Source organism: Phoxinus phoxinus (genome assembly GCF_949152265.1).
Source record: "Phoxinus phoxinus genome assembly, chromosome: 9".
Taxonomy (NCBI): domain Eukaryota; kingdom Metazoa; phylum Chordata; class Actinopteri; order Cypriniformes; family Leuciscidae; genus Phoxinus; species Phoxinus phoxinus.
In genome coordinates, this window is record NC_136884.1 from 26,028,368 (window position 1) to 26,053,743 (window position 25,376).

Sequence of the window (25,376 nt, forward strand, 5' to 3'; positions counted from 1 at the left end):
ATAGATATAAGTATTCAGTTTTAGTTCATAAATTAAAGAAGTAGATCTCTCTGCAATTAATTTTTTATATTAGTTTTAATATTTTTGAAATAAAATAAGTTAAATATTAAAACGTTCGTTCCAATCATTTGTAATATGAATATTCATGACTGAGAATGTCACAAATGCATTTGTATTTTTTGCGATCACCTCACACTTTCTTACATTTAGATATAATCCAGAAGCTTTTGAAATAAATCAGTGGTATTGATAGCTTTAGGGATCTGTGATTATCGTTTGAATATGTTTTCTGTATGTGAATATCTATTATTTGTATCTTGTGAACGGGACTTTTATTTTGGTGTGGCAACATGATGTCATAAGACTGCCCCACGGTCCTGCATCTGTGATTCGGCTGAAGAAAGGTTTGTGTTTAGAATCATTTGAAGTGTATAAATACAACCAATTTGTACATTTTTATAGAGACCTTTGAAATTAAATAATGAACAGTTTGTATCCATCCACACACGAGTAATTGATAAAGTGCGTCTCATTGTGCTCCATATTGTGAAGCAGGTCATCGTAAAAACCCTGTTTGGTCACTGGCAAGTAATGATAGATACACTGAGGTTTTCTAAACAAATCAGATTCAGTTGAATCAAACGCTTCTCAAAATGATTCACAGTTTGTAAGCGCTCGAATCACAGCAGACAGTACAATAGTGAAAATGCAATAAGAACAACAACAAAAACACAAACGTATGAAATAACTTCTACAAATCAACTGTCTGTTTTCATGAAAGTGTTATCTACAAATCAACACATACAATCGTAAATCATAAATGCCCAAGTAAATTTTAATTATCTGTATAATCTGTGTTTTGTTTTTTTGTAAATTAAAGTGCTAGTTTTGAGGGTTTTTTGGCTAATCCAAGCATTTAAATTCATTGACTCTGACAGACTCTTACCAGTGCGCTAAACTACTGAACTAGAGCTGATTGAGACGCACAGTTTTAGTGTGGATTTATTTTTCTTTCTGTTTGGCTAAACATTCTCATTTTATTCATGACAGATTGCCTAACACAGAGAAAAACTCCTGGTGAAGTAACAGATCCATGTGACACACTATTATAAGATGGCGTTTATTAAAGAGGAGAGTGAAGAAATGAGGATTCAAGAAGTATTCAGTGTAAAACAAGAAGATACTGTGGAACAAACAAAAATGGCGTTTATTAAAGACGAGAGTGAGGAAATGAAGATGGAAGAAACATTCAGTGTGAAACAAGAAGATACTGAGGAACAAACAGGTTGGTTTCATTCTCGAAGTCTTTCTTCAGTCATTCTGCATCATGCATCTCATTATCTGTATTTACTACACGCAACTTGTGACAAAATGCATGACGTCACCAATTAAATTCGGAAAAATAATATCCAAAATAATCCAAAATATCCAAAATAAAAGAAAAATTAAACCCAATATACTTCTGAATTAAAACCAATGAAAATCATTCATTTATATCATTAAATTATGCAACACTATCTAATAAATACATTTATTTAGCAAAAAGCAAACCGTGAAATGTGAGTGATCAACTTTACATTTGTTGTCTATAATTGTCATCCTCAAAATCACTTTATAAAATCAGGATTTGTAAACATTACTTTCTTTTCAGGCATACTGATTAAATATTTACTCATTGAAATGCTAACTTTTAAAAGGAATTAATAGCCTACTGAAAAACACTTTCTCCTTTTATGTTTGTCACCTTTTTGTGTGATGGACATGAAAGCTAACAATATAAAAAATGTAAATAACTGTTCTGCATAGCAGATGGCATATCTGAGATCTGTTCTGCTGGGTCAGGCTGTGGGTTATAGTCCTGCATGGGACCGTTTTCTAAATCCCGCTAATGCTTAGTTTCTGACCATTGATTGTTTGTGTTTCACTCCTACCCGCTTCCCACAATGTGGGTCATTCTTGGTATTCTTTGCCTTTTGGACATCATCAAAAATAGAAAATCATCTATCTTTCTATTTTTAAGATAACTTCTTGTGTAAACATGATGATAGAGAGATGTAATACATCACAAAAGGCAGGGGAATGACCCAGATATTGATGCAACAAAATATTCTGGGGGCCATGATATTTTTGTGAAAATGATCAAAAACATTGGCGGTGGCTTGCAACTTTTCTTTTTCTTCTTTTTTTTTTTAAGGCTGGCAGGGAAAGAGTTAATGGCTAATTCCAGCGTTATGGACGTGACATTTGCAATCGAAACTTGAAATATAAATTCTCAGAAAATGCCTTTAATACTAATATATTGTTTTTATATCCAGACATTATACAAATATCAGTCTACACACGCGTTTTAGATTTTAGATGTGGGAAATAAACATGCGTTACGAACGTGACCAAAAAAGTTTTAGATAGCAGTTAAAACATTAAAACACAGCATGCCACAGGAAAAGTGTTCGCATCGCATCCACTACAAATATTTATATTTATTGAATATACACTTTTTTGTAACTTCTCAGTAATTTAAGTGTTTTACTCCATTAATGAGAGTGTCATATTTAATCTAGCCTAAATGTTTATATCAGAAGTAAAACAGTTTAAATCATTCTTTTATTATTGTGAACATGCGCACTGTATTAAAGATGAACTGAACTGGAATTTGAGTAAAGGTGATAACAGATGTATTTTATTTATTCTCATTGGTACAATTATTAAAATGGCAGAATGGGGGTTGGGATTCATATTGTATTGCCCCCTGGCTGTAGTAATGAATTGTATAGGGCAAAGGCAGCTGGGGTTACGATACATTTTCATATACTAACTCTTATTCCTACATATAATATTTATGTTCATCTATAATAGTCCTACTGCATAACTATATTCCTTTAGGCAATATCAGTTCAAATGTTTTTTTCTATATGCTTAGTAAAGTTACCTTTCAATTATTTGATATCCAATAAAATGGTGATATTTACATGTACATGACGCGTCTGACATCAAATGTTTTATTTAGCTACAAGTTCAACGCATACTCGAATCCTTTATATTCGGCTGAGGGGAAAAGATCCCTGATGTAGTTCACTGCACAGGATGGGATCGGAATCCTATTCCTCCTTCCCAAATGCCCCCTCGCCCCAAAGAGTGAACTGCCGGTACACTGTTAACCTAAACAGTCTGAGAAAAGGATATAACAAGTTAGGCTAGCCCAGTCGCCAATTCGTAAATTACACTGTTACATACCTGCTACTTATGGGGCGCTCCAGCGTCTCAGCTCGGACATCCCTTAGAGATAGCATAGCCACCTCCAACACGTCTCTCTCACCGCACAGCATCCGAAATGAACGGTGCATGTGGAGCCTGAAACTGATCGTCCTCCATGTGGTGGTCAGATACTACTGGGCTGTCCCTTACAGGCTCAAATGCGTAACCCATGCCATTAAAATGACTCACTTTCGTGTGTATGTAGGACCTGCAGCTGTTGCCTATATACTGTTAGGGGGGTAACAGTTATAAGACCCGAGACCAGATATGATGAAAAGAAGACCAGGAGTCGTGAGGTTCAATCAAAAAGATAAAAATTTACTGAAGAATAGTTTGCAGTTTCATCGGTAGAGCGAGCGTCAAAGTCTCACGAGGAGGTCGCAAGCCAACTCTACCTTACACAAAATCATACACCAATTATACCATTTTGCAAGGGCAAGCATAGCATCATCATACATCTGATTGGCTGAGAGAACATAAAACCATAAACAATTTAACACATGTGAGCAGATAAAAGGTGCCTATCGCCATTAGTCAGGATAGCTGTCGCCAATCCTTAGATTTAGGTCAGAGTTGACCTAACTGTTAGAGGAGAGCGCCGATGAGGATGAGCGTTGTGTCCCAAATGCCTACGTAGAAAGTCAAACACACACACACAGAACACCACCAAATAACATTGCCAAGGCCGAAGAGTGCTTGAGCTTCGTATTATCAGTTAACCAAAACATAGCTCCTCAGGAAGAAAGGCAGAGAAATGGCATTGCTCTCTAGAGAAAATATATAATTTCACAAGCACAAAAGAATATAGCAATGATTATGTGATAATGCATATACTTGATTATTGATTATTATAAAAGTAATGTAAGCATTCAAAAGGATATGGAATGAAATATATATATATAACTGACTGAAGAGACAAGGGATTTTGACCAACCCTTCAGTCCCCTGTTTTAGACCTATGTGGGGCCCAATACCGCCACGTCTGGTCTAACAAGTGAGGTCACTACGGAAGGTGGAGTGGTGACAAATGCTTCCCTGGCGGGTCACAAAAGTCTCTTCGCCTCTTTACGGACATGCTGGAAACTAAAAATTCCAGTCCCCATTCCGAGGCTCTCCCACCTTCCACTCACAACAGGGCATCAATGTTGTTATTTCTCAGTTTATCGCTCAGGCGGTTTGTCAGCTTGATCAGTCTGCTTTCCTCCTCGGCAGGATTCAGCTTACTGCAAGCAGACCTGCAAATATATGAGAAGAAGAAACGAACACACATACATACACAAAAACAAAGAAGAGCCAACCCACGCCTCCACTTCTATCCCACCAACCTTTTTGCATATTGAGGGTATTACAGGGATAATTTGGGGAGTGACCAAGCCAAAAGGTCACTGTCTCATTTCCGTCCAAGCGATAGCAGCGATCATTAACGTTCTGATACATGGTTGGAATTAAATTTAGACCCTCAGTTGAATTTAGGCATGGGTATTGAACCCATGATGGACGGTTATAAATCTCCTCACAATCCCAGTGAGTGGAGAACGCATGAAGTCTACCGGTCCAAATTGAAATCTGAATCCACATCAGGAATGATAAGGCTATTATAATCAAAGCCACAAACGAGAGAGGGAGTACCAATCGAATGATGGCCCGCCTCCCTTTCCTAAAGAATTAGCAGCTTATCGTCGGATTCCGCCATCTGTAATGGTAAAACATTGTTACAGAATTTTTACACTATCACACATATAAATGACAGATCTTTTAGAGATAGTTTGTTATTATGATGTGGTGATTTGGTTGGAACCTTTATCGAGTGGTTTCACCTGTGACCAATGTCTCCAGACAGTACCTAGAACCCCTCTGTCAAGTAAAACAGATGTATTAGTTGTCAAGAGCACCTGGAAAGGTCCATCAAATTTTGGACCTAGAGGAGAAACAATCTCTCCTTGCAACATTACACTGTCACCTATTTCAGGCAAGGCCGGCATGTCTTTTTGCTCAACATTATCTCTCTCTGCTTGTCGGACACTGACACTAACTCGTGTATCGCGTAAACAGTTATCCAAAGCCTTCAGATAATTTTGTAAAACATCTTTCAATGGCCCGGACGGTCCCTCATGTTGCAGGGGAGCATCCCAAGGCAGTCGCATGTAACGACCTGTCATTATTTCAAAAGGACTGATCTGAGTAGTTTTGTTAGGGCTGGCTCTCATACTTAAAAGAATCATTGGAACAGCTGCGTGCCACCCTTTCCCCCACTCCAACAATCTCTTTCTCAATGACGTTTTGAGTGTTCTGTTTGTACGTTCAATGGAGCCGCTAGACTGAGGCCTAAACGGGATGTGGAAGTGTTGCTTCACTCCCATCAGTTTCATGACATTTTTCATTACCTTTCCCGTGAAATGTGTACCCTGATCTGAATCAATTTGTAAGGGTAAGCCCCATCTTGGGAAAATTTCATTCAACATTACTTTTGCGGTTGCGTCTGCGGTGCAGTTTCTCAGTGGAAATGCCTCCACCCATCTGGAGAAAAGATCAACAATCATTAGAATGTATGTGAACCCTCCACTAGGGGGCAATGGACCTATGAAATCAATTTGGAGGTGTGTCCACGGACCCTGAGGTCGAGGGGCATGTCCTAAGGGAATTTTCAGCTTTGAGGAAGAATTAACCTTAAGGCATACTAAACATCTCTTACAGAAATCATAGCAAGAAGCCCTCAGCTTTGACCACCACCAGGTTTTTGAAATCATTGCATGTAATTTCTCAGGCCCTGCATGTGCCAACCCATGATACAAGGACATAAGTTCAGTTCGAGCAGAAACAGGGCAAACAAAGCGTCCATTAAATTTCCAAAGTCCTTCAGAATTTTTCTGTGCTCCTAACTTTGTCCACTGTTCTATCTCTTCAGTGTCATCCTCTGCATAAAGTTCAAAAATGTCTCTGGAAGTTTCATTCTCCTGAAGGGAAAGAGTCATCACACTCACACATGATTCAGTCAGTTTTGCAGCCTCTCTGGCAGCAGCGTCTGCAGCGTGGTTCCCTTTGGCTTCCGGGGAGCTGTCAGTAGTGTGCCCGGTGACTTTGATGACTGCTCCTTCTGCGGGAAGATCACAGGCATTCATAAGTTCTTGTACCTGCTGTTGATGTGAGATAGGAAGTCCTGCAGTAGTCAGAAATCCCCTGCGCCTCCATACGGGGCCGAAGCGTGTTCCCTGCTCATGAAAGCTGGAGCCGTCCACGAACAAGTTCATAGCATTAGACAGGGGTTCAGATTGAAGAGGGCTTTGGCTGTCCGCCTCGATCAGTCGGGCACAGTTGTGTGCAGTTCCTTCTTCTGGAAGCAAGGAGGCAGGATTGATAGCAGTTTTCAATGTCAATTTGTATGTCCACATTTTTACTCAAGAGAGTGGTCTCCCATTTGGCTCGTCGTTGATTAGAGATGGAGCCTAAACGGGTATTTGTTAACAGTTTCAAAATCTGGTGTCTGGTGTGCAGTATCACCTTTTGATGTGTCACAATGTCACTGCCCACTCTGCACAGTCACATATCAACAGGCACGGATGTTGCCCTGCCATTGAAACAGAAATAGGAGCAGAATAATATCCTACCATCCCATACGAGTTCCTTTTGAAAATAACCTTTTGACCCAGAGCAGCGGAGTAAGACCGGGTCCCCACCCATGTCCATAGGTGGAAAGGCCTGCTGGCATCGGCATGTCGTAATGCTGGGGAGGAAGCAAGAGTTTCTTTGATACTCACGAAAGCCTCCTCCATCTCCTCAGTCCAGTCGATCAAATCCGATCCAGGTCTTCCTCCTTTCAGTGCCTCTGTGAGTGGTTTAGAGAGTTTAGTCTATTCAGAAACATACTGGCGGCAGTAATTCAAAAGACCCATCACTTGCCTTAAACCAGTGACAGTGTTTGGCTTTGGAAGTTCAATAATAGCTTTAACTCGTTCGGGGGGGATGCGTCGGCCACGCACCCCCACAATCTGTCCCAGATAAGTCACTTCAGGTAATGCTAGCTGTGCTTTCTTCAAGTTCACTTTGACTCCCCCGTTTTGGAGGGCCTTCAAAACAGTCTGAATAGTTTCAGCTCCCTCTCGTGCTTCATTTCTCAAAGGGTATTGTCTTTTGGCTTCATGCAAGGGACCTGGAATGCTCAGAGGCTGAATCTGTGCCAGACCTCAATCATATTTGTCTTTTGCCCATACATTTGGGAATTTAGAAATTATAAACTTCAGCGATACTCACAGAATCAGCCACTGCACATCTCTCCTCATGGTGGGGGCCAGTCTGAGATAAGCGAATTGTTTCATTGCAGCCAAGCACTAGCTTATTTTTAGAAAGCAAAACATCAGCTTCAAGGTTTTTCAAAATGTAAACACCAATAATTGTCCCTACAGTGTTTTCTCCTACCCAAAATTCAGTCTAATATACATTTTCAGAGTTAGAAATGGTTAGAGGGACAGAAACAGATTTGTGATACACCTGTTTGCCATTTAGACCTTCTATATACAAAGTTTCAGAAGTGATTTCAAGATCGATTGGTTACAACAGCCACATTCAACAGTCCGCGCACCTCAGTATAGGGTCCATCATACTGGTTCTCAGTCTGACCGGCTAAAGCTGCCGCCTGAACAGTCTGAGAAGAGATGGTGGGGGCGGAGGGAGCACGAGAGACCGTCTCACATTTCGCAGCTCTCTCAGCCTGATCACACACTGCCTTTAGACCTTCACTCAAACTGCACAGATCAGATCCTATCTCTCGTCCGATCATTTTTGTCATCCTATCACGTTGAGCAATCAAGCTGGACCACCCATTAATCATGTTAGGGATTTTTTTTTTTTTTTTTTTTTTCAGGAGTTATTGGTATACCACCCATCTTACAAATCCATGAATAGGGCAAACACGGATAAAAATTTGACTTTATCAGCTTTTTTTTTTTTTTTTTTGCAGCCAGTCTAACTGCTGTGTGATTTTCCAATCAGAATCAAACCCCTGACTGACCATTTTCTTAATGAGCTGTGCGTATTTTTTTGATTTGAGCTCGTCAGAGCAGAGCTGTTTACAGCGTTCGCTCTCTTCCATTTGGTCAGGACTTTTTTCTTTATCAGTCATTCTTATTGGTCACAGATGAAAAACCACCACAGAAAAAGATTTAGCAGCCACAACAATAAATTTGGCGGAAAAATACGTTTAGCAACAATAGTGAGACTTCTACACAATGAAACTGCAAATTATGTTTCGCTTCCCAAGTCACATAAAACTGGTCTATGCCAATTTGGGTCAGACTATATATATATTTATATGTTTGGGACCGTTCCTGATGCATCCCTGGCAAACAACCCTATATTTTACTATTTTAATTTTATTTTATTGATTTAACTAACATCTTGTTCCCTATCTGCCTGAATCACTAACTTCGGGGATCCCCTATCTGAGATGGAAGAGATTGATCAGGTTTTGCGGTGCCACTGGACCTAATCCAGGGACGCCCTCTGCTGGGGTGGTGTACCACACCAGTATTGCCCCACTGGGCCCCCACAGAGTGCGTTTCACTTTTGCTGTTTTAAACAAAACAGCAACCCTTTATACTCTCGTAGTATAAATAATCTTCACTCGCCTCGTCGGAGTGAAGCTCTCCCGTTCCCCTTCAAAATCTCTTCCAATCAGACAGCCCTAATACTTAATAAAATCTTTCTACCTTGTTTGCTGATTTGCCAGAGATGTCACCACAGAATGGTTTCCCGCCAATCCTCCACCAAACTGTTAGGGGGGTAACAGTTATAAGACCCGAGACCAGATATGATGAAAAGAAGACCAGGAGTCGTGAGGTTCAATCAAAAAGATAAAAATTTACTGAAGAATAGTTTGCAGTTTCATCGGTAGAGCGAGCGTCAAAGTCTCACGAGGAGGTCGCAAGCCAACTCTACCTTACACAAAATCATACACCAATTATACCATTTTGCAAGGGCAAGCATAGCATCATCATACATCTGATTGGCTGAGAGAACATAAAACCATAAACAATTTAACACATGTGAGCAGATAAAAGGTGCCTATCGCCATTAGTCAGGATAGCTGTCGCCAATCCTTAGATTTAGGTCAGAGTTGACCTAACTGTTAGAGGAGAGCGCCGATGAGGATGAGCGTTGTGTCCCAAATGCCTACGTAGAAAGTCAAACACACACACACAGAACACCACCAAATAACATTGCCAAGGCCGAAGAGTGCTTGAGCTTCGTATTATCAGTTAACCAAAACATAGCTCCTCAGGAAGAAAGGCAGAGAAATGGCATTGCTCTCTAGAGAAAATATATAATTTCACAAGCACAAAAGAATATAGCAATGATTATGTGATAATGCATATACTTGATTATTGATTATTATAAAAGTAATGTAAGCATTCAAAAGGATATGGAATGAAATATATATATATAACTGACTGAAGAGACAAGGGATTTTGACCAACCCTTCAGTCCCCTGTTTTAGACCTATGTGGGGCCCAATACCGCCACGTCTGGTCTAACAAGTGAGGTCACTACGGAAGGTGGAGTGGTGACAAATGCTTCCCTGGCGGGTCACAAAAGTCTCTTCGCCTCTTTACGGACATGCTGGAAACTAAAAATTCCAGTCCCCATTCCGAGGCTCTCCCACCTTCCACTCACAACAGGGCATCAATGTTGTTATTTCTCAGTTTATCGCTCAGGCGGTTTGTCAGCTTGATCAGTCTGCTTTCCTCCTCGGCAGGATTCAGCTTACTGCAAGCAGACCTGCAAATATATGAGAAGAAGAAACGAACACACATACATACACAAAAACAAAGAAGAGCCAACCCACGCCTCCACTTCTATCCCACCAACCTTTTTGCATATTGAGGGTATTACAGGGATAATTTGGGGAGTGACCAAGCCAAAAGGTCACTGTCTCATTTCCGTCCAAGCGATAGCAGCGATCATTAACGTTCTGATACATGGTTGGAATTAAATTTAGACCCTCAGTTGAATTTAGGCATGGGTATTGAACCCATGATGGACGGTTATAAATCTCCTCACAATCCCAGTGAGTGGAGAACGCATGAAGTCTACCGGTCCAAATTGAAATCTGAATCCACATCAGGAATGATAAGGCTATTATAATCAAAGCCACAAACGAGAGAGGGAGTACCAATCGAATGATGGCCCGCCTCCCTTTCCTAAAGAATTAGCAGCTTATCGTCGGATTCCGCCATCTGTAATGGTAAAACATTGTTACAGAATTTTTACACTATCACACATATAAATGACAGATCTTTTAGAGATAGTTTGTTATTATGATGTGGTGATTTGGTTGGAACCTTTATCGAGTGGTTTCACCTGTGACCAATGTCTCCAGACAGTACCTAGAACCCCTCTGTCAAGTAAAACAGATGTATTAGTTGTCAAGAGCACCTGGAAAGGTCCATCAAATTTTGGACCTAGAGGAGAAACAATCTCTCCTTGCAACATTACACTGTCACCTATTTCAGGCAAGGCCGGCATGTCTTTTTGCTCAACATTATCTCTCTCTGCTTGTCGGACACTGACACTAACTCGTGTATCGCGTAAACAGTTATCCAAAGCCTTCAGATAATTTTGTAAAACATCTTTCAATGGCCCGGACGGTCCCTCATGTTGCAGGGGAGCATCCCAAGGCAGTCGCATGTAACGACCTGTCATTATTTCAAAAGGACTGATCTGAGTAGTTTTGTTAGGGCTGGCTCTCATACTTAAAAGAATCATTGGAACAGCTGCGTGCCACCCTTTCCCCCACTCCAACAATCTCTTTCTCAATGACGTTTTGAGTGTTCTGTTTGTACGTTCAATGGAGCCGCTAGACTGAGGCCTAAACGGGATGTGGAAGTGTTGCTTCACTCCCATCAGTTTCATGACATTTTTCATTACCTTTCCCGTGAAATGTGTACCCTGATCTGAATCAATTTGTAAGGGTAAGCCCCATCTTGGGAAAATTTCATTCAACATTACTTTTGCGGTTGCGTCTGCGGTGCAGTTTCTCAGTGGAAATGCCTCCACCCATCTGGAGAAAAGATCAACAATCATTAGAATGTATGTGAACCCTCCACTAGGGGGCAATGGACCTATGAAATCAATTTGGAGGTGTGTCCACGGACCCTGAGGTCGAGGGGCATGTCCTAAGGGAATTTTCAGCTTTGAGGAAGAATTAACCTTAAGGCATACTAAACATCTCTTACAGAAATCATAGCAAGAAGCCCTCAGCTTTGACCACCACCAGGTTTTTGAAATCATTGCATGTAATTTCTCAGGCCCTGCATGTGCCAACCCATGATACAAGGACATAAGTTCAGTTCGAGCAGAAACAGGGCAAACAAAGCGTCCATTAAATTTCCAAAGTCCTTCAGAATTTTTCTGTGCTCCTAACTTTGTCCACTGTTCTATCTCTTCAGTGTCATCCTCTGCATAAAGTTCAAAAATGTCTCTGGAAGTTTCATTCTCCTGAAGGGAAAGAGTCATCACACTCACACATGATTCAGTCAGTTTTGCAGCCTCTCTGGCAGCAGCGTCTGCAGCGTGGTTCCCTTTGGCTTCCGGGGAGCTGTCAGTAGTGTGCCCGGTGACTTTGATGACTGCTCCTTCTGCGGGAAGATCACAGGCATTCATAAGTTCTTGTACCTGCTGTTGATGTGAGATAGGAAGTCCTGCAGTAGTCAGAAATCCCCTGCGCCTCCATACGGGGCCGAAGCGTGTTCCCTGCTCATGAAAGCTGGAGCCGTCCACGAACAAGTTCATAGCATTAGACAGGGGTTCAGATTGAAGAGGGCTTTGGCTGTCCGCCTCGATCAGTCGGGCACAGTTGTGTGCAGTTCCTTCTTCTGGAAGCAAGGAGGCAGGATTGATAGCAGTTTTCAATGTCAATTTGTATGTCCACATTTTTACTCAAGAGAGTGGTCTCCCATTTGGCTCGTCGTTGATTAGAGATGGAGCCTAAACGGGTATTTGTTAACAGTTTCAAAATCTGGTGTCTGGTGTGCAGTATCACCTTTTGATGTGTCACAATGTCACTGCCCACTCTGCACAGTCACATATCAACAGGCACGGATGTTGCCCTGCCATTGAAACAGAAATAGGAGCAGAATAATATCCTACCATCCCATACGAGTTCCTTTTGAAAATAACCTTTTGACCCAGAGCAGCGGAGTAAGACCGGGTCCCCACCCATGTCCATAGGTGGAAAGGCCTGCTGGCATCGGCATGTCGTAATGCTGGGGAGGAAGCAAGAGTTTCTTTGATACTCACGAAAGCCTCCTCCATCTCCTCAGTCCAGTCGATCAAATCCGATCCAGGTCTTCCTCCTTTCAGTGCCTCTGTGAGTGGTTTAGAGAGTTTAGTCTATTCAGAAACATACTGGCGGCAGTAATTCAAAAGACCCATCACTTGCCTTAAACCAGTGACAGTGTTTGGCTTTGGAAGTTCAATAATAGCTTTAACTCGTTCGGGGGGGATGCGTCGGCCACGCACCCCCACAATCTGTCCCAGATAAGTCACTTCAGGTAATGCTAGCTGTGCTTTCTTCAAGTTCACTTTGACTCCCCCGTTTTGGAGGGCCTTCAAAACAGTCTGAATAGTTTCAGCTCCCTCTCGTGCTTCATTTCTCAAAGGGTATTGTCTTTTGGCTTCATGCAAGGGACCTGGAATGCTCAGAGGCTGAATCTGTGCCAGACCTCAATCATATTTGTCTTTTGCCCATACATTTGGGAATTTAGAAATTATAAACTTCAGCGATACTCACAGAATCAGCCACTGCACATCTCTCCTCATGGTGGGGGCCAGTCTGAGATAAGCGAATTGTTTCATTGCAGCCAAGCACTAGCTTATTTTTAGAAAGCAAAACATCAGCTTCAAGGTTTTTCAAAATGTAAACACCAATAATTGTCCCTACAGTGTTTTCTCCTACCCAAAATTCAGTCTAATATACATTTTCAGAGTTAGAAATGGTTAGAGGGACAGAAACAGATTTGTGATACACCTGTTTGCCATTTAGACCTTCTATATACAAAGTTTCAGAAGTGATTTCAAGATCGATTGGTTACAACAGCCACATTCAACAGTCCGCGCACCTCAGTATAGGGTCCATCATACTGGTTCTCAGTCTGACCGGCTAAAGCTGCCGCCTGAACAGTCTGAGAAGAGATGGTGGGGGCGGAGGGAGCACGAGAGACCGTCTCACATTTCGCAGCTCTCTCAGCCTGATCACACACTGCCTTTAGACCTTCACTCAAACTGCACAGATCAGATCCTATCTCTCGTCCGATCATTTTTGTCATCCTATCACGTTGAGCAATCAAGCTGGACCACCCATTAATCATGTTAGGGATTTTTTTTTTTTTTTTTTTTTTCAGGAGTTATTGGTATACCACCCATCTTACAAATCCATGAATAGGGCAAACACGGATAAAAATTTGACTTTATCAGCTTTTTTTTTTTTTTTTTTGCAGCCAGTCTAACTGCTGTGTGATTTTCCAATCAGAATCAAACCCCTGACTGACCATTTTCTTAATGAGCTGTGCGTATTTTTTTGATTTGAGCTCGTCAGAGCAGAGCTGTTTACAGCGTTCGCTCTCTTCCATTTGGTCAGGACTTTTTTCTTTATCAGTCATTCTTATTGGTCACAGATGAAAAACCACCACAGAAAAAGATTTAGCAGCCACAACAATAAATTTGGCGGAAAAATACGTTTAGCAACAATAGTGAGACTTCTACACAATGAAACTGCAAATTATGTTTCGCTTCCCAAGTCACATAAAACTGGTCTATGCCAATTTGGGTCAGACTATATATATATTTATATGTTTGGGACCGTTCCTGATGCATCCCTGGCAAACAACCCTATATTTTACTATTTTAATTTTATTTTATTGATTTAACTAACATCTTGTTCCCTATCTGCCTGAATCACTAACTTCGGGGATCCCCTATCTGAGATGGAAGAGATTGATCAGGTTTTGCGGTGCCACTGGACCTAATCCAGGGACGCCCTCTGCTGGGGTGGTGTACCACACCAGTATTGCCCCACTGGGCCCCCACAGAGTGCGTTTCACTTTTGCTGTTTTAAACAAAACAGCAACCCTTTATACTCTCGTAGTATAAATAATCTTCACTCGCCTCGTCGGAGTGAAGCTCTCCCGTTCCCCTTCAAAATCTCTTCCAATCAGACAGCCCTAATACTTAATAAAATCTTTCTACCTTGTTTGCTGATTTGCCAGAGATGTCACCACAGAATGGTTTCCCGCCAATCCTCCACCAAACTGTTAGGGGGGTAACAGTTATAAGACCCGAGACCAGATATGATGAAAAGAAGACCAGGAGTCGTGAGGTTCAATCAAAAAGATAAAAATTTACTGAAGAATAGTTTGCAGTTTCATCGGTAGAGCGAGCGTCAAAGTCTCACGAGGAGGTCGCAAGCCAACTCTACCTTACACAAAATCATACACCAATTATACCATTTTGCAAGGGCAAGCATAGCATCATCATACATCTGATTGGCTGAGAGAACATAAAACCATAAACAATTTAACACATGTGAGCAGATAAAAGGTGCCTATCGCCATTAGTCAGGATAGCTGTCGCCAATCCTTAGATTTAGGTCAGAGTTGACCTAACTGTTAGAGGAGAGCGCCGATGAGGATGAGCGTTGTGTCCCAAATGCCTACGTAGAAAGTCAAACACACACACACAGAACACCACCAAATAACATTGCCAAGGCCGAAGAGTGCTTGAGCTTCGTATTATCAGTTAACCAAAACATAGCTCCTCAGGAAGAAAGGCAGAGAAATGGCATTGCTCTCTAGAGAAAATATATAATTTCACAAGCACAAAAGAATATAGCAATGATTATGTGATAATGCATATACTTGATTATTGATTATTATAAAAGTAATGTAAGCATTCAAAAGGATATGGAATGAAATATATATATATAACTGACTGAAGAGACAAGGGATTTTGACCAACCCTTCAATACCTTCGTAGGTCCTACTATGCCAGTGACGTCATCGAAATTGCCAGCGATCTTATACTAACAAACGCAATTTTTGTGTTGCTTAAATAAAAAGCTATATTGATATTTTTAATAAAAAAATTTAGTGTTTACTTTTAATTGTCATAAACAACACGTTATCAACTTTGATTTGTTCAGTTCATCTTTAATGATTAGGACTCATAATGGTTTACAACGGTTTTCCTTCATCTGCCGTCAGATATATGCTTACACAGTCAGTTTTACTAAACGGCCTTTAAGAAGGGATGAATATTTGCTGCAAGTGATAGGCTTGGTGAGTGAAATTATATGTGTATTGTCTTTCTGTATATGTATAATTTTCTTTTAAGTTTTCTGTCTAAAAGTGACCAAAAAGACATTTAACTCCAGCTCACCATCGGTGTCAGCAAACTGCTCCGTCTCCAAAACATTTGTACACATGGGTCAGAGTTTGCGTGCAGGTGTGCAAATTTTCCCTTCAAGTTTGTTTTGATAAATCACAACTTATGCGTCGGAAGTAGCGTACGCCTCTTTCAGGGCCTGTTTTGTGCGTACGCAACGGTTATAAATGAGGCCCCAGCTTTTCAGCTGTCAGTTCATCTTGCCAATCAGTTTTTTGAGGATTTCACAGATAGCAAAGTATAAATATGAATCCTCTATTTTAATTATTAATTATATATTTAAAGGTCTAGATAGCATAAATCGGAAATGTACAAGTTTGAGAATAGCCTTGAAGTTAAGCTAAAAGGAGAAGCATTCATACGTTAACTTAAGATCTCTTTGACCTTTAATTCTTGGAAATTATGTATGTTCATTTTATAATATTGCACTCAAACTGAATAGTTTACTAGAAAAGGCTACTAATTATAATACAATTCACATTCATGATTTATTGCAGGACTTTGAGGAAACTACTTCAAAAACTCCTAAAGCTGAAGTACAAAGTGAAGAAGTTTGCCTCACTGGATGCAGATTTTCAGACAGGCAGTTACACTGAGGTTTGGGCAGATATAAGCTTCTACATTTACATTTATTAATTTAGCAGATGCTTTTATCCAAAGCGACTTACAAATGAGAATAATTAGAAGCAGTTAAACTAACAATAGGACAACAATATGCAAGTGCCATGACCCCACCCAGTTTAATATAACACTGAACTTTTTTATGAAGATAAAGTGTTAGTATTAATGGATCAAGTCTTGCCGAAAAAGATGCGTCTTTCTTGATTTTGTTTCTTGAAAATAGTCACGGATTCAGCAGCTCTGGTTGAGTTGGGCAGATCATTCCACCAGCAGGGAACAGACCAGGAAAAGGTTAGAGAAATATATTTTGTTCCTCTTTGAGATGGCACCACAAGACGGCGTTCACTTGCAGAGCGCAAGTTTCTGGAAGGCACGCAAGTCTTTAGTAATGAGTTTAGGTAAAAGGGAGCAGAGCCAGTGGTTATTCTGTAGGCAAAAGTCAGTGACTTGAATTTGTTGCGAGCGGCAACTGGCTACCATTGCAATTTAGTGAGGAGAGGAGTGACGTGTGCTCTTTTCGGCTCGTTAAGTCTTCTGAAAGGCGCTATATAAAATAAACATATTATTATTATTAAAGACCACTCTAGCTGCAGCAATTTGGATCCGTTGCAGAGGTTTGACAGTGCAAGCTGGAATACCAGCCAGGAGAGCATTACAATAGTCCAGTCTGGATAGAACAAGTGCTTGGACAAGGAGTTGTGTAGCATGCTCTGATAGGAAGGGCCTGATCCTCCTCATGTTGTATACGGCAAATCTGCAGGACAGGGCAGTTCTAGCAATGTGGTCTGTAAAGTTCAATTGATCATCAATCACAAAACTCCTAGGTTCCTAGCTGACCTTGATGGAGTTATGGATGACGAACCTAGCTGAATGGAGAAGTTGTGGTGTAGTGTTGGGTTGGCCGGGACCACAAGCAACTCTGTCTTCGCAAGGTTTAGTTAAAGGTGATGGTCCTTCATCCAGCCAGAAATGTCTGTCAGGCAGGCTGAGATGCTAGCAGCTACCGTCGGATCATCAGGCTGGAATGAGAGGTAGAGTTGTGTGTCATCAGCATAGCAGTGATAGGAAAAGCCATGTTTCTGAATCACAGATCCTAGTGATGTCATGTAGATGGAGAAGAGAAGTTGTCCAAGCACTGAGCCCTGAGGCACCCCAGTAGCTAGATGTTGGGTCTTAATCCTTGTTTATACTCAACGCATTCCGCACAAGCGCGAAGGTCCGCGCGGCAAAAAATACGTCATTGCGGTGTGGGCGGTCGTGCGTATTTGTATTTATAGTTCGCTGTGAAATAAAAACAAAAAATTCATAAGTGTCTTCACAAATAAACAAAATCACTGCAGTACACTGATGGTGACAGACAGTGATTAACCTCATTCTTTTGTCTCTATACACATAGAGACATTTGCATTGATGGGCGACCATAAAAGCCTCAAATTTTGTGAATAGGAACACATTTGCATTAAGCACCCAGTTTGCACTTGTCTAAAGTAACTACATTTACAAAATAAGCCTACAATAGCAGAAGTAAGCCCTGCTGGTGAAATTAAGGTTTAAACACTCTTCAATAAGGCTTCAGTTGTTTAACTAGTTTACATGCAGTGAAAGTACAATATTCTGTATAAAAAAAAGTATAAAATTCCCGCAAACTACTTCTTCACTGCTGATTCCTGGTGGTTTAGAGGAGAATTACTCAGAGTCGCCCCCTGTCGTTTCACAGAATAGCACATCGGCGAGCGCGTGAAGTATAAACGCCTAGTCCGTTTGGGGAGGTGCGCGTGCAGTCAGCAGAGACTCACGCTCGTACGGACGCGTTGAGTATAAACAAGGCTTTAGACACCTTACCCCTCCACGACACCCTACGACCTACCTGAAAGGTAAGACTTGAACCATTGTAGTGCGGTTCCTGAGATTCCCTTCGTCTTAAGGATTGACAGAAGGATCTGGTTGTTAACTGTTTCAAAGGCAGCAGACAGATCCAGCAGGATGAGAACTGAGGATTCTGAAGCTGCTTTTGCCAGTCTCAGAGTTTCAATTAACGAGAGCAGGGAAGTCTCAGTTGAGTGTACACTTTTGAAACCAGACTGGTTGTTGTCCAGGAGATTGTTCTGTGTAAGAAAGGAAGAGATCTGGTTGAAAATAACTCATTCAAGGGTTTTCGCGACGAATGGAAGAAGGGATAGCGGTCTGTAATTTTCCAGAAATGTTGGATTTAGAGTGGGTTTCTAAAGGTTACCCAAGCCTGCTTAAATGCTGTGGGAAATGTACCAGTGTGAAGAGAGGTGTTTATGATGTGCGTGAGTGCGGGTACAACTGAGGAAGAAATGGCTTGAAGTAGATTAGTGGGAATAGGATCAAACGTACAGTTAGTAGGGCGATTGGAAAGGAGGAGTTTGGAGATTTCTGCCTCTGAAAGCAGAGAGAAGGAGGGTAGAATGTATGTGTTAGCTGGTAAAATGTGTGTGTTCTATCCAGATAAAATGCAATGTAATGCGATGGAACAAACAAGATGCAGGCAGGATGTTGAGGGCTGATGACAGTGACGAGGATGATGATGAGAGGGATGCTACTTATGTTGGTACCTATACCTACCGCCATCGGTGTGTGAATGTATCTGTATGATGACCTCGGCAAGCAACAGGAAGTCTGTAAAACAACATTAACAACTTTGGGCTATCATCCAAAAAATGATAGACTGATCATTGGAAATACAATCTCCTAACAGAACAAAGAGGAAGGCACACTCCCATCAATAAAAGTGGCATGGCTCCAATATTTGAACACATTGAATAATTTAATCCCATTTCCAGACATTACAGACGTGTACACATAGATGGTACCTGCCGAGTTATGTCAGCATTCAGTTGATGTTCAAGGATTACGAGGAATAAAAGTCCCTCAAATGTTCCTATTAGAGATGCACCGATTGATCGGCTGGTTTCACGTGATCGGCCATAACCGGCGACCGGCCGGTCAGTCTGACATGCCAATTTTTAGGCCGGGCAAATGCACTCGGTCCCATTATATATATATATAGGATTTTTATTTCTGTGCCCCTGAGAGTACGGTCCCACATATGGGATTTAGAATGTTCAGTGACGTCAGTTTCAAAGTTTCAAACAGCTTTCGCGCGTTGGCTGGCGCTGAGCCAGAGGCGTAGATATATGACAACTATGCAGTGTTTTCAACCTCATGTTTATTTTAGGTTTCAGACATTTAAATACACATAAGAACGAGTAAAACAATACATTTGGAGTTTGAAAAATACACACTGATGTCTGTGGAAGCAGCAATAACAATCTATTCAAATATAATTTGCTGACGTGTGTTATTTATTCATATCAGACAAACATAGTGGAAGTAACTATAAAGTTTACTCTATTTTTCTTACAGTTCACCAGCCACATTCTTGCATGTATTTCGGGAGAAACTGATGAATTCACGTGCTGTAAATCCGACTGACAGGACAACATGGCTCCCATCTCACGTAGATCAAGATTATTTATAAAGGTTTTTAAATGACCAAAGACACTCACTTACACATATTTGAGAATCGGAATATCAGATAGTTGATGACACGGTAAGCAAGTTTGTGAATATTTTGACTAAAAAAGGAAAAACTACATAAAAGCGACAAACTACATAAAAGCGACATATGTCATACAGTGTTATTGTGGCGGCGGTGTATCGCGTGACTTGTTTCCATGGAAACATTAAAGGGAACGTTTTAAAATAACTCGCCTTGAAAAAACTCACCCTGGGGGGTCAATTAGAATATTTTAAACTTGCGTGAAAGGTAAATAAAATAAATATTTGTGTGTGCTGTAAAGTGGTTAGAAAAAATTTAATCGGAATTGGCTAAAATCAGTATCGGCAGGTCAAACTAAATGAAAATTCGGAATCGGCCTAGAAAACTGTAATCGGTGCATCTCTAGTTCCTATGAAACGTATATGTAGGCCGTGAAGGAGAGAAATATTAGCTTCACTAAGCTGGCTGAAGAGGAGAGTGAAAATAGCTTTAGGCAAGATGTCAACCTTAGAGCAGAGCATTAGAATGAAACCAGTATTCAGGAATGTCACCCATGTCAAAAGTGGGAGGAGCACAAGAGGAGAGCAGAGAGAGGAAGGCATCACAACAGGTTCAATGAAGACAGGAAAGAGCTTGATGACCTCTCAATCCGCAGTGTTGACCTCCAGAAAGTACACTGCAGTCATTACCAAACGCATCTCTGCCTTCCATGAAACCTTCGCTAGTGTGGGGAAAAAGCCATCTTCCAAGAAGAATATCATTTTAGTAATATGGCACGAAGGCATTGCTGGATGGAAGGCAGCAAGTGCTTTTGTCACAGCACTTAATGAGCCCCAACCCATTTACTGGGTTGACAATTGCACTACACAGAACAAGAACTGGTGCCTCCTTACAACTTTAGTCACTGTGGTAAATTAGGGTATAAACTTAAAGTACTTTGAACCAGGGCACAGCTTCATTAGCGCAGACAGTTTCCACAATGGGGTGGAAAAAGAGATGAGGAAGCAGCCTGGAGGTGCTGTCCTGGATTGAGGATTTTAACTATTTTGAATGTTTAACTACTGTTTTTAAAGCAACCCTGGTCTACTTTTGAAATAAAACAAGCAAAACACTCTTTGTGGAGCATTACGATAAGACAACTCTTAATCTTAAGGCTTACTACTGAGCAATTTTAACATTCACAACATGCAAAGATCAATAAGACTATTAAAGTAATTAAAAACAATCAACATGTAGTAAGAAAGTTGGATGAACATTTACTTTGTAGATACAGCACATTGCTTTTGCAATAGTGTTTTAGTTGTTAAAAGTTATCCAAAGACAGAGTGCGATATCTGCATTTTGAGGGTCAAAGGTCACATGGATGGATGAAACCCAGCACAGGCAAGCAGCCATCCGGTCCTGCAGCCACATGGCGCTGGTCACAGACCCGCCTGTCAGACTGGGGGTACAAAGCGGCGAGGGATGGGGGGTGGGCGGGGTGATTGCATATCTGTATATGTAAGAGTTTGTGTATATGTAGGCCTGGAGAGTGACCACGCCTGGCATCATAATCTAGGTGCCTCAGTCCGCAGGATTGTCATAGCGATACACAGCAAGAGCTGTGCAACAAACTGAAGCTCCTCTTCTATTATATAGAAATCCTCTGACATTTCTCTTCAAAATTGCTAATTCGCAACCATGGGTTTGTTTTGCGTTTTCCTCTGAGCTTCCACGTTTGTCATTACGTTGTGCGTCGGGTCAGGGGTTAGTCTTCCACCGTAAAACGATGTGTACGGCCATCTGGCGGGAGCTAGTGATTACAGTTAGTTTATAAAGTTTTAAATATCTGTATTTTCTTACGCAAACGCATGGCTTCACTTCAGAAGACCTTTATTAGTGGATCACTAAAAGTGGAGCACTTTTATCATGGATAAATGCACTTTTTTTGGGCTTGAAATTTTCTCCAGCCATTCACTGCCATTATAAAGCTTGGAAGACCCAGGACATTTTTTAATATTACTCCGATTGTATTCATCTGAAAGAAGAATGTCATATACACCTAGGATGACTTGAGGTTGAGTAAATCATGGGCTAATTGTCCTTTTTGGGTGATCTGTCCCTTTCAAGACATACATCATTCTTATGAAAATAGCTGAGATAGCTTAAAGAACACAGATATATTATCGGTATCATGTGTTTGTCTTCATGTTTCATCAGTCAAAACATCTCTATTTGCATGTTATTATATCCATATAAGGCATTTCCTGAAACTTCGTAAGTCTAATACTTCTATGAATTTCACTTGTGGACTTTCTGCGTGATGTATGAATTAGTATGCACTGGGCTTCCAGTATGAATGGAACAGATATGACATGAGTGTTTAGCGCTCCATATCCCTATCGTCTCCCTATTTTGGGTAAAAATAGAAAAATAATACTAAAGTACTTTGTAACGTAGTTACTTGAGTAGTTTTTACGCCAACTACTTATTTTCTCTTACTTGAGTCATATTATTTTTAAGAACTTCTACTTGTACTCAAGTAAAAGTATTGCTACTCACGTAATAATTTACTTAAGTAAAAAAATGTAGCATTCTTTCCATGTTGTATTTGATGTTCTGCATGTCTAAATGTTTTCTCTATGCAGTTAAATTGGTGTTAACTTGTTTTTTTTTCTTTTCACTCTAGACCTGATGACACTGAAAGAGGAGAGTCAAGAACTAAATGAAATGGAGAACAATCAGGATGAGAAATGTCATGATTTCACGATTGGAGAAAAATATTTTAGTGACTCACAGACTCATAAAACAGAAAATAGAGACCTTGAACTCGAGAGAGTTCGAGTTCACACTGGAGAGAGACCGTTCATATGCTCTCAGTGTGGAAAAAGTTTTAAACAGAAACAAGAACTTAATACCCACATGAGAATTCACACTGGAGAGAAGCCATTCATATGTCCTCAGTGTGGAAAGTGTTTTGCACACAAAAAAGTATGTAATGCCCACATGAGAATTCACACGGGAGAGAAGCCGTTCACATGTCCTCAGTGTGGAAAAAGTTTTAGATTTAAAAACAACCTTAATACCCACATGAGAATCCACACGGGAGAGAAGCCGTTCATATGTCCTCAGTGTGGAAAAAGTTTTAAACAAAAACAAGAACGTAATACCCACATGAGAGTTCACACTAGAGAGAAGCCGTTCATATGTCCTCGGTGTGGAAAAAGTTTTAGAAATACAAACAACCTTAATACCCACATTAGAATCCACACTGGAGAGAAGCCGTTCATATGCTCTCAGTGTGGAAAGAGTTTTAAACAGAAACAAGAACTTAATACCCACATGAGAATTCACACTGGAGAGAGTCCTTATACCTGCAAACTGTGTGGGAAGAGTTTCTCACTAAAAGGGAATCTTAATAACCACATGATAATTCACACTGGAGAGAAGCCGTTCACATGTCCTCAGTGTGGAAAAAGTTTTACACAGAAAAACAAGCTTGATACCCACATGAGAATTCACACTGGAGAGGGTCCCTATAACTGCAAACAGTGTGGAAAGATTTTCTCACGAAAAGATGGTTTTAAGACTCACATGACAGTTCACACTGGAGAGAGACCATTCATATGCTCTCAGTGTGGAAAGAGTTTTAAACAGAAACAAGAACTTAATACCCACATGAGAATTCACACTGGAGAGAAGCCATTCATATGTCCTCAGTGTGGAAAGTGTTTTGCACACAAAAAAGTATGTAATGCCCACATGAGAATTCACACGGGAGAGAAGCCGTTCACATGTTCTCAGTGTGGAAAAAGTTTTAGATTTAAAAACAACCTTAATACCCACATGAAAATTCACACTGGAGAGAAGCCGTTCATATGTCCTCAGTGTGGAAAAAGTTTTAAACAGAAACAAGAACTTAATACCCATATGAGAGTTCATACTAGAGAGAAGCCATTCATATGTCCTCAGTGTGGAAAAAGTTTTAAACAGAAAAACAACCTTGATGCTCACATGACAATTCACAGGAGACTATAACTGTGTGGAGAGAGTCCTTATAACTGCAAATAATGTGGGAAGATTTTCTCACGAAATGGTTTTAAGACTCACATGACAATTCACACTGGAGAGAAGCCGTTCATATGTCAGTGTGGAAAGAGTTTCGGACATAAAGATACACCACATGAAGATTCACTCCAGAGATAAGAGTTTTATAAAACTTCACACCGGAGAGAAGCCTATCATGTGCCCTCACTGTGGAAAGAGTTTTGCAAAGAAAGGAAACCTTCAGACTCCCATGATAATTCACACTGGAGAGAAGCCTTACAAGTGTCTTCAGTGTGAAAAGCATTTCACATATCACACAGACCTGAAACGGCATTTGCAAACTCATTCTGAAAAGAGATTGTCGGTTTCCTCCGTGTGAAGTTTAGAAAAAGGAACCATTTCAAAAATAATCTGCGCATTCACTCTGGAGAAAGACATCACACTTACACACATATGAAAAGTCATGTAAATTTGAGACCCTGTTTGTGTTCTTTGTTAAAGCGTATCCTTACAAAAAAGTTAATATAAGTGAACTGTTACTAAAAATATGAACGAATACTTTACTTTTTATGTACTTTTCAGAAATATACCTAAAATTACGCTTAAATATACTTGATATATACTGTCAGTTTGGCCTATATTTAAACTTACATTGTTTGAAAATATTGATTTATAAAAAAACATATATCTTCCTAATTCTGAGTATGTGAATTTTTATGTTGTCCACTAGTAGAGTACATGGGAATTTACTTCAAATCAACTCTTTCCCTGCCATTGACGGAATTTTCTGGCATTCTGTGTTTTCACTGTTATATGGTAGGGGGCGCTATTACACATCCTCTGAAAGAGTACAGAGCCTCTAGATCAAAACAGGCGAAGAAGAAACAAGTGTTTCTTCAAGAAGAAAAATGCAATATCACAATTTTTGATGGTGGATAATTAAAATGTCTCCATGATCTGCTTTTGAAGAAATAACTTACCGGTAGTATCGTGCATTCTATCAGTTGCAGTTCTGGTGCCTCTGTCTCAACAAAAACTGTACAACGCAAAATATTTACATCAAATGTTAATGCAGAGGTATAGGAGGTATAGGCTATTCACAAAAGTTCATTATTTGCATGTGCTAGCCTTGCCGGTTAAACATGTCATTCACGTGCTGATGCGCTGTTCTAAACACATACACCCGAAGCGCACAGGCACTAAAAGCCTGTCTAACAGCGCCTGGTCACAGGACTAAGTTATCTTTCGAGTCTTATTGCGCTAATACACACATGGTACACACGGGGGATGTAAAAAAAAAAAAAAAAAACTTGCATCACAATTATAAGTGTATTGTGATTGTCAAAACAGTTGGTGATTAAACAGAATTTTATTAAGTTTAGTGATAACACAATGTTTACATGGTACACTGACTGTATGCTACTGTTTTTATTATTGCTTGACGCAAATTTCACAATTTCAATTCAATTCTTGTGATTTGATTCTGATCTTGATTCAATATCAATTCCTTTGGATA

The 25,376-nt window shown here is 40.4% G+C and overlaps 1 protein-coding gene across 2 annotated transcripts; it reads left to right on the forward strand.

Moving 5' to 3' along the window:
* Nucleotides 1-339: 339 nt before the first annotated feature.
* LOC307004310 (uncharacterized protein) lies at nucleotides 340-25,151 on the forward strand. Of its 2 annotated transcripts, XM_079623434.1 has the most exons (3): nucleotides 340-404; nucleotides 1,051-1,285; nucleotides 22,503-25,151. In XM_079623434.1, exons 2-3 carry the CDS (start codon nucleotides 1,114-1,116, stop codon nucleotides 23,849-23,851), a joined length of 1,521 nt encoding a protein of 506 aa, XP_079479560.1. In that variant the 5' UTR covers nucleotides 340-404; nucleotides 1,051-1,113; the 3' UTR covers nucleotides 23,852-25,151. The 2 variants fall into 2 exon arrangements, with proteins under 2 accessions (XP_079479560.1, XP_079479561.1); XM_079623435.1 differs by lacking the exons at nucleotides 340-404; nucleotides 1,051-1,285 and adding an exon at nucleotides 15,542-15,581 and having other exon boundaries at nucleotides 22,503-25,145.
* Nucleotides 25,152-25,376: the final 225 nt, after the last annotated feature.

What these genes read in the sequence shown, in the direction of transcription:
- LOC307004310 (XM_079623434.1), top strand. Translation starts at nt 1,114, where the DNA reads ATGGCGTTTATTAAAGAGGAGAGTGAAGAAATGAGGATTCAAGAAGTA. An exon ending in AGATACTGAGGAACAAACAG is followed by an intron (nt 1,286 to 22,502) that starts GTTGGTTTCATT and finishes TTTTCACTCTAG; the next exon opens with ACCTGATGACACTGAAAGAG.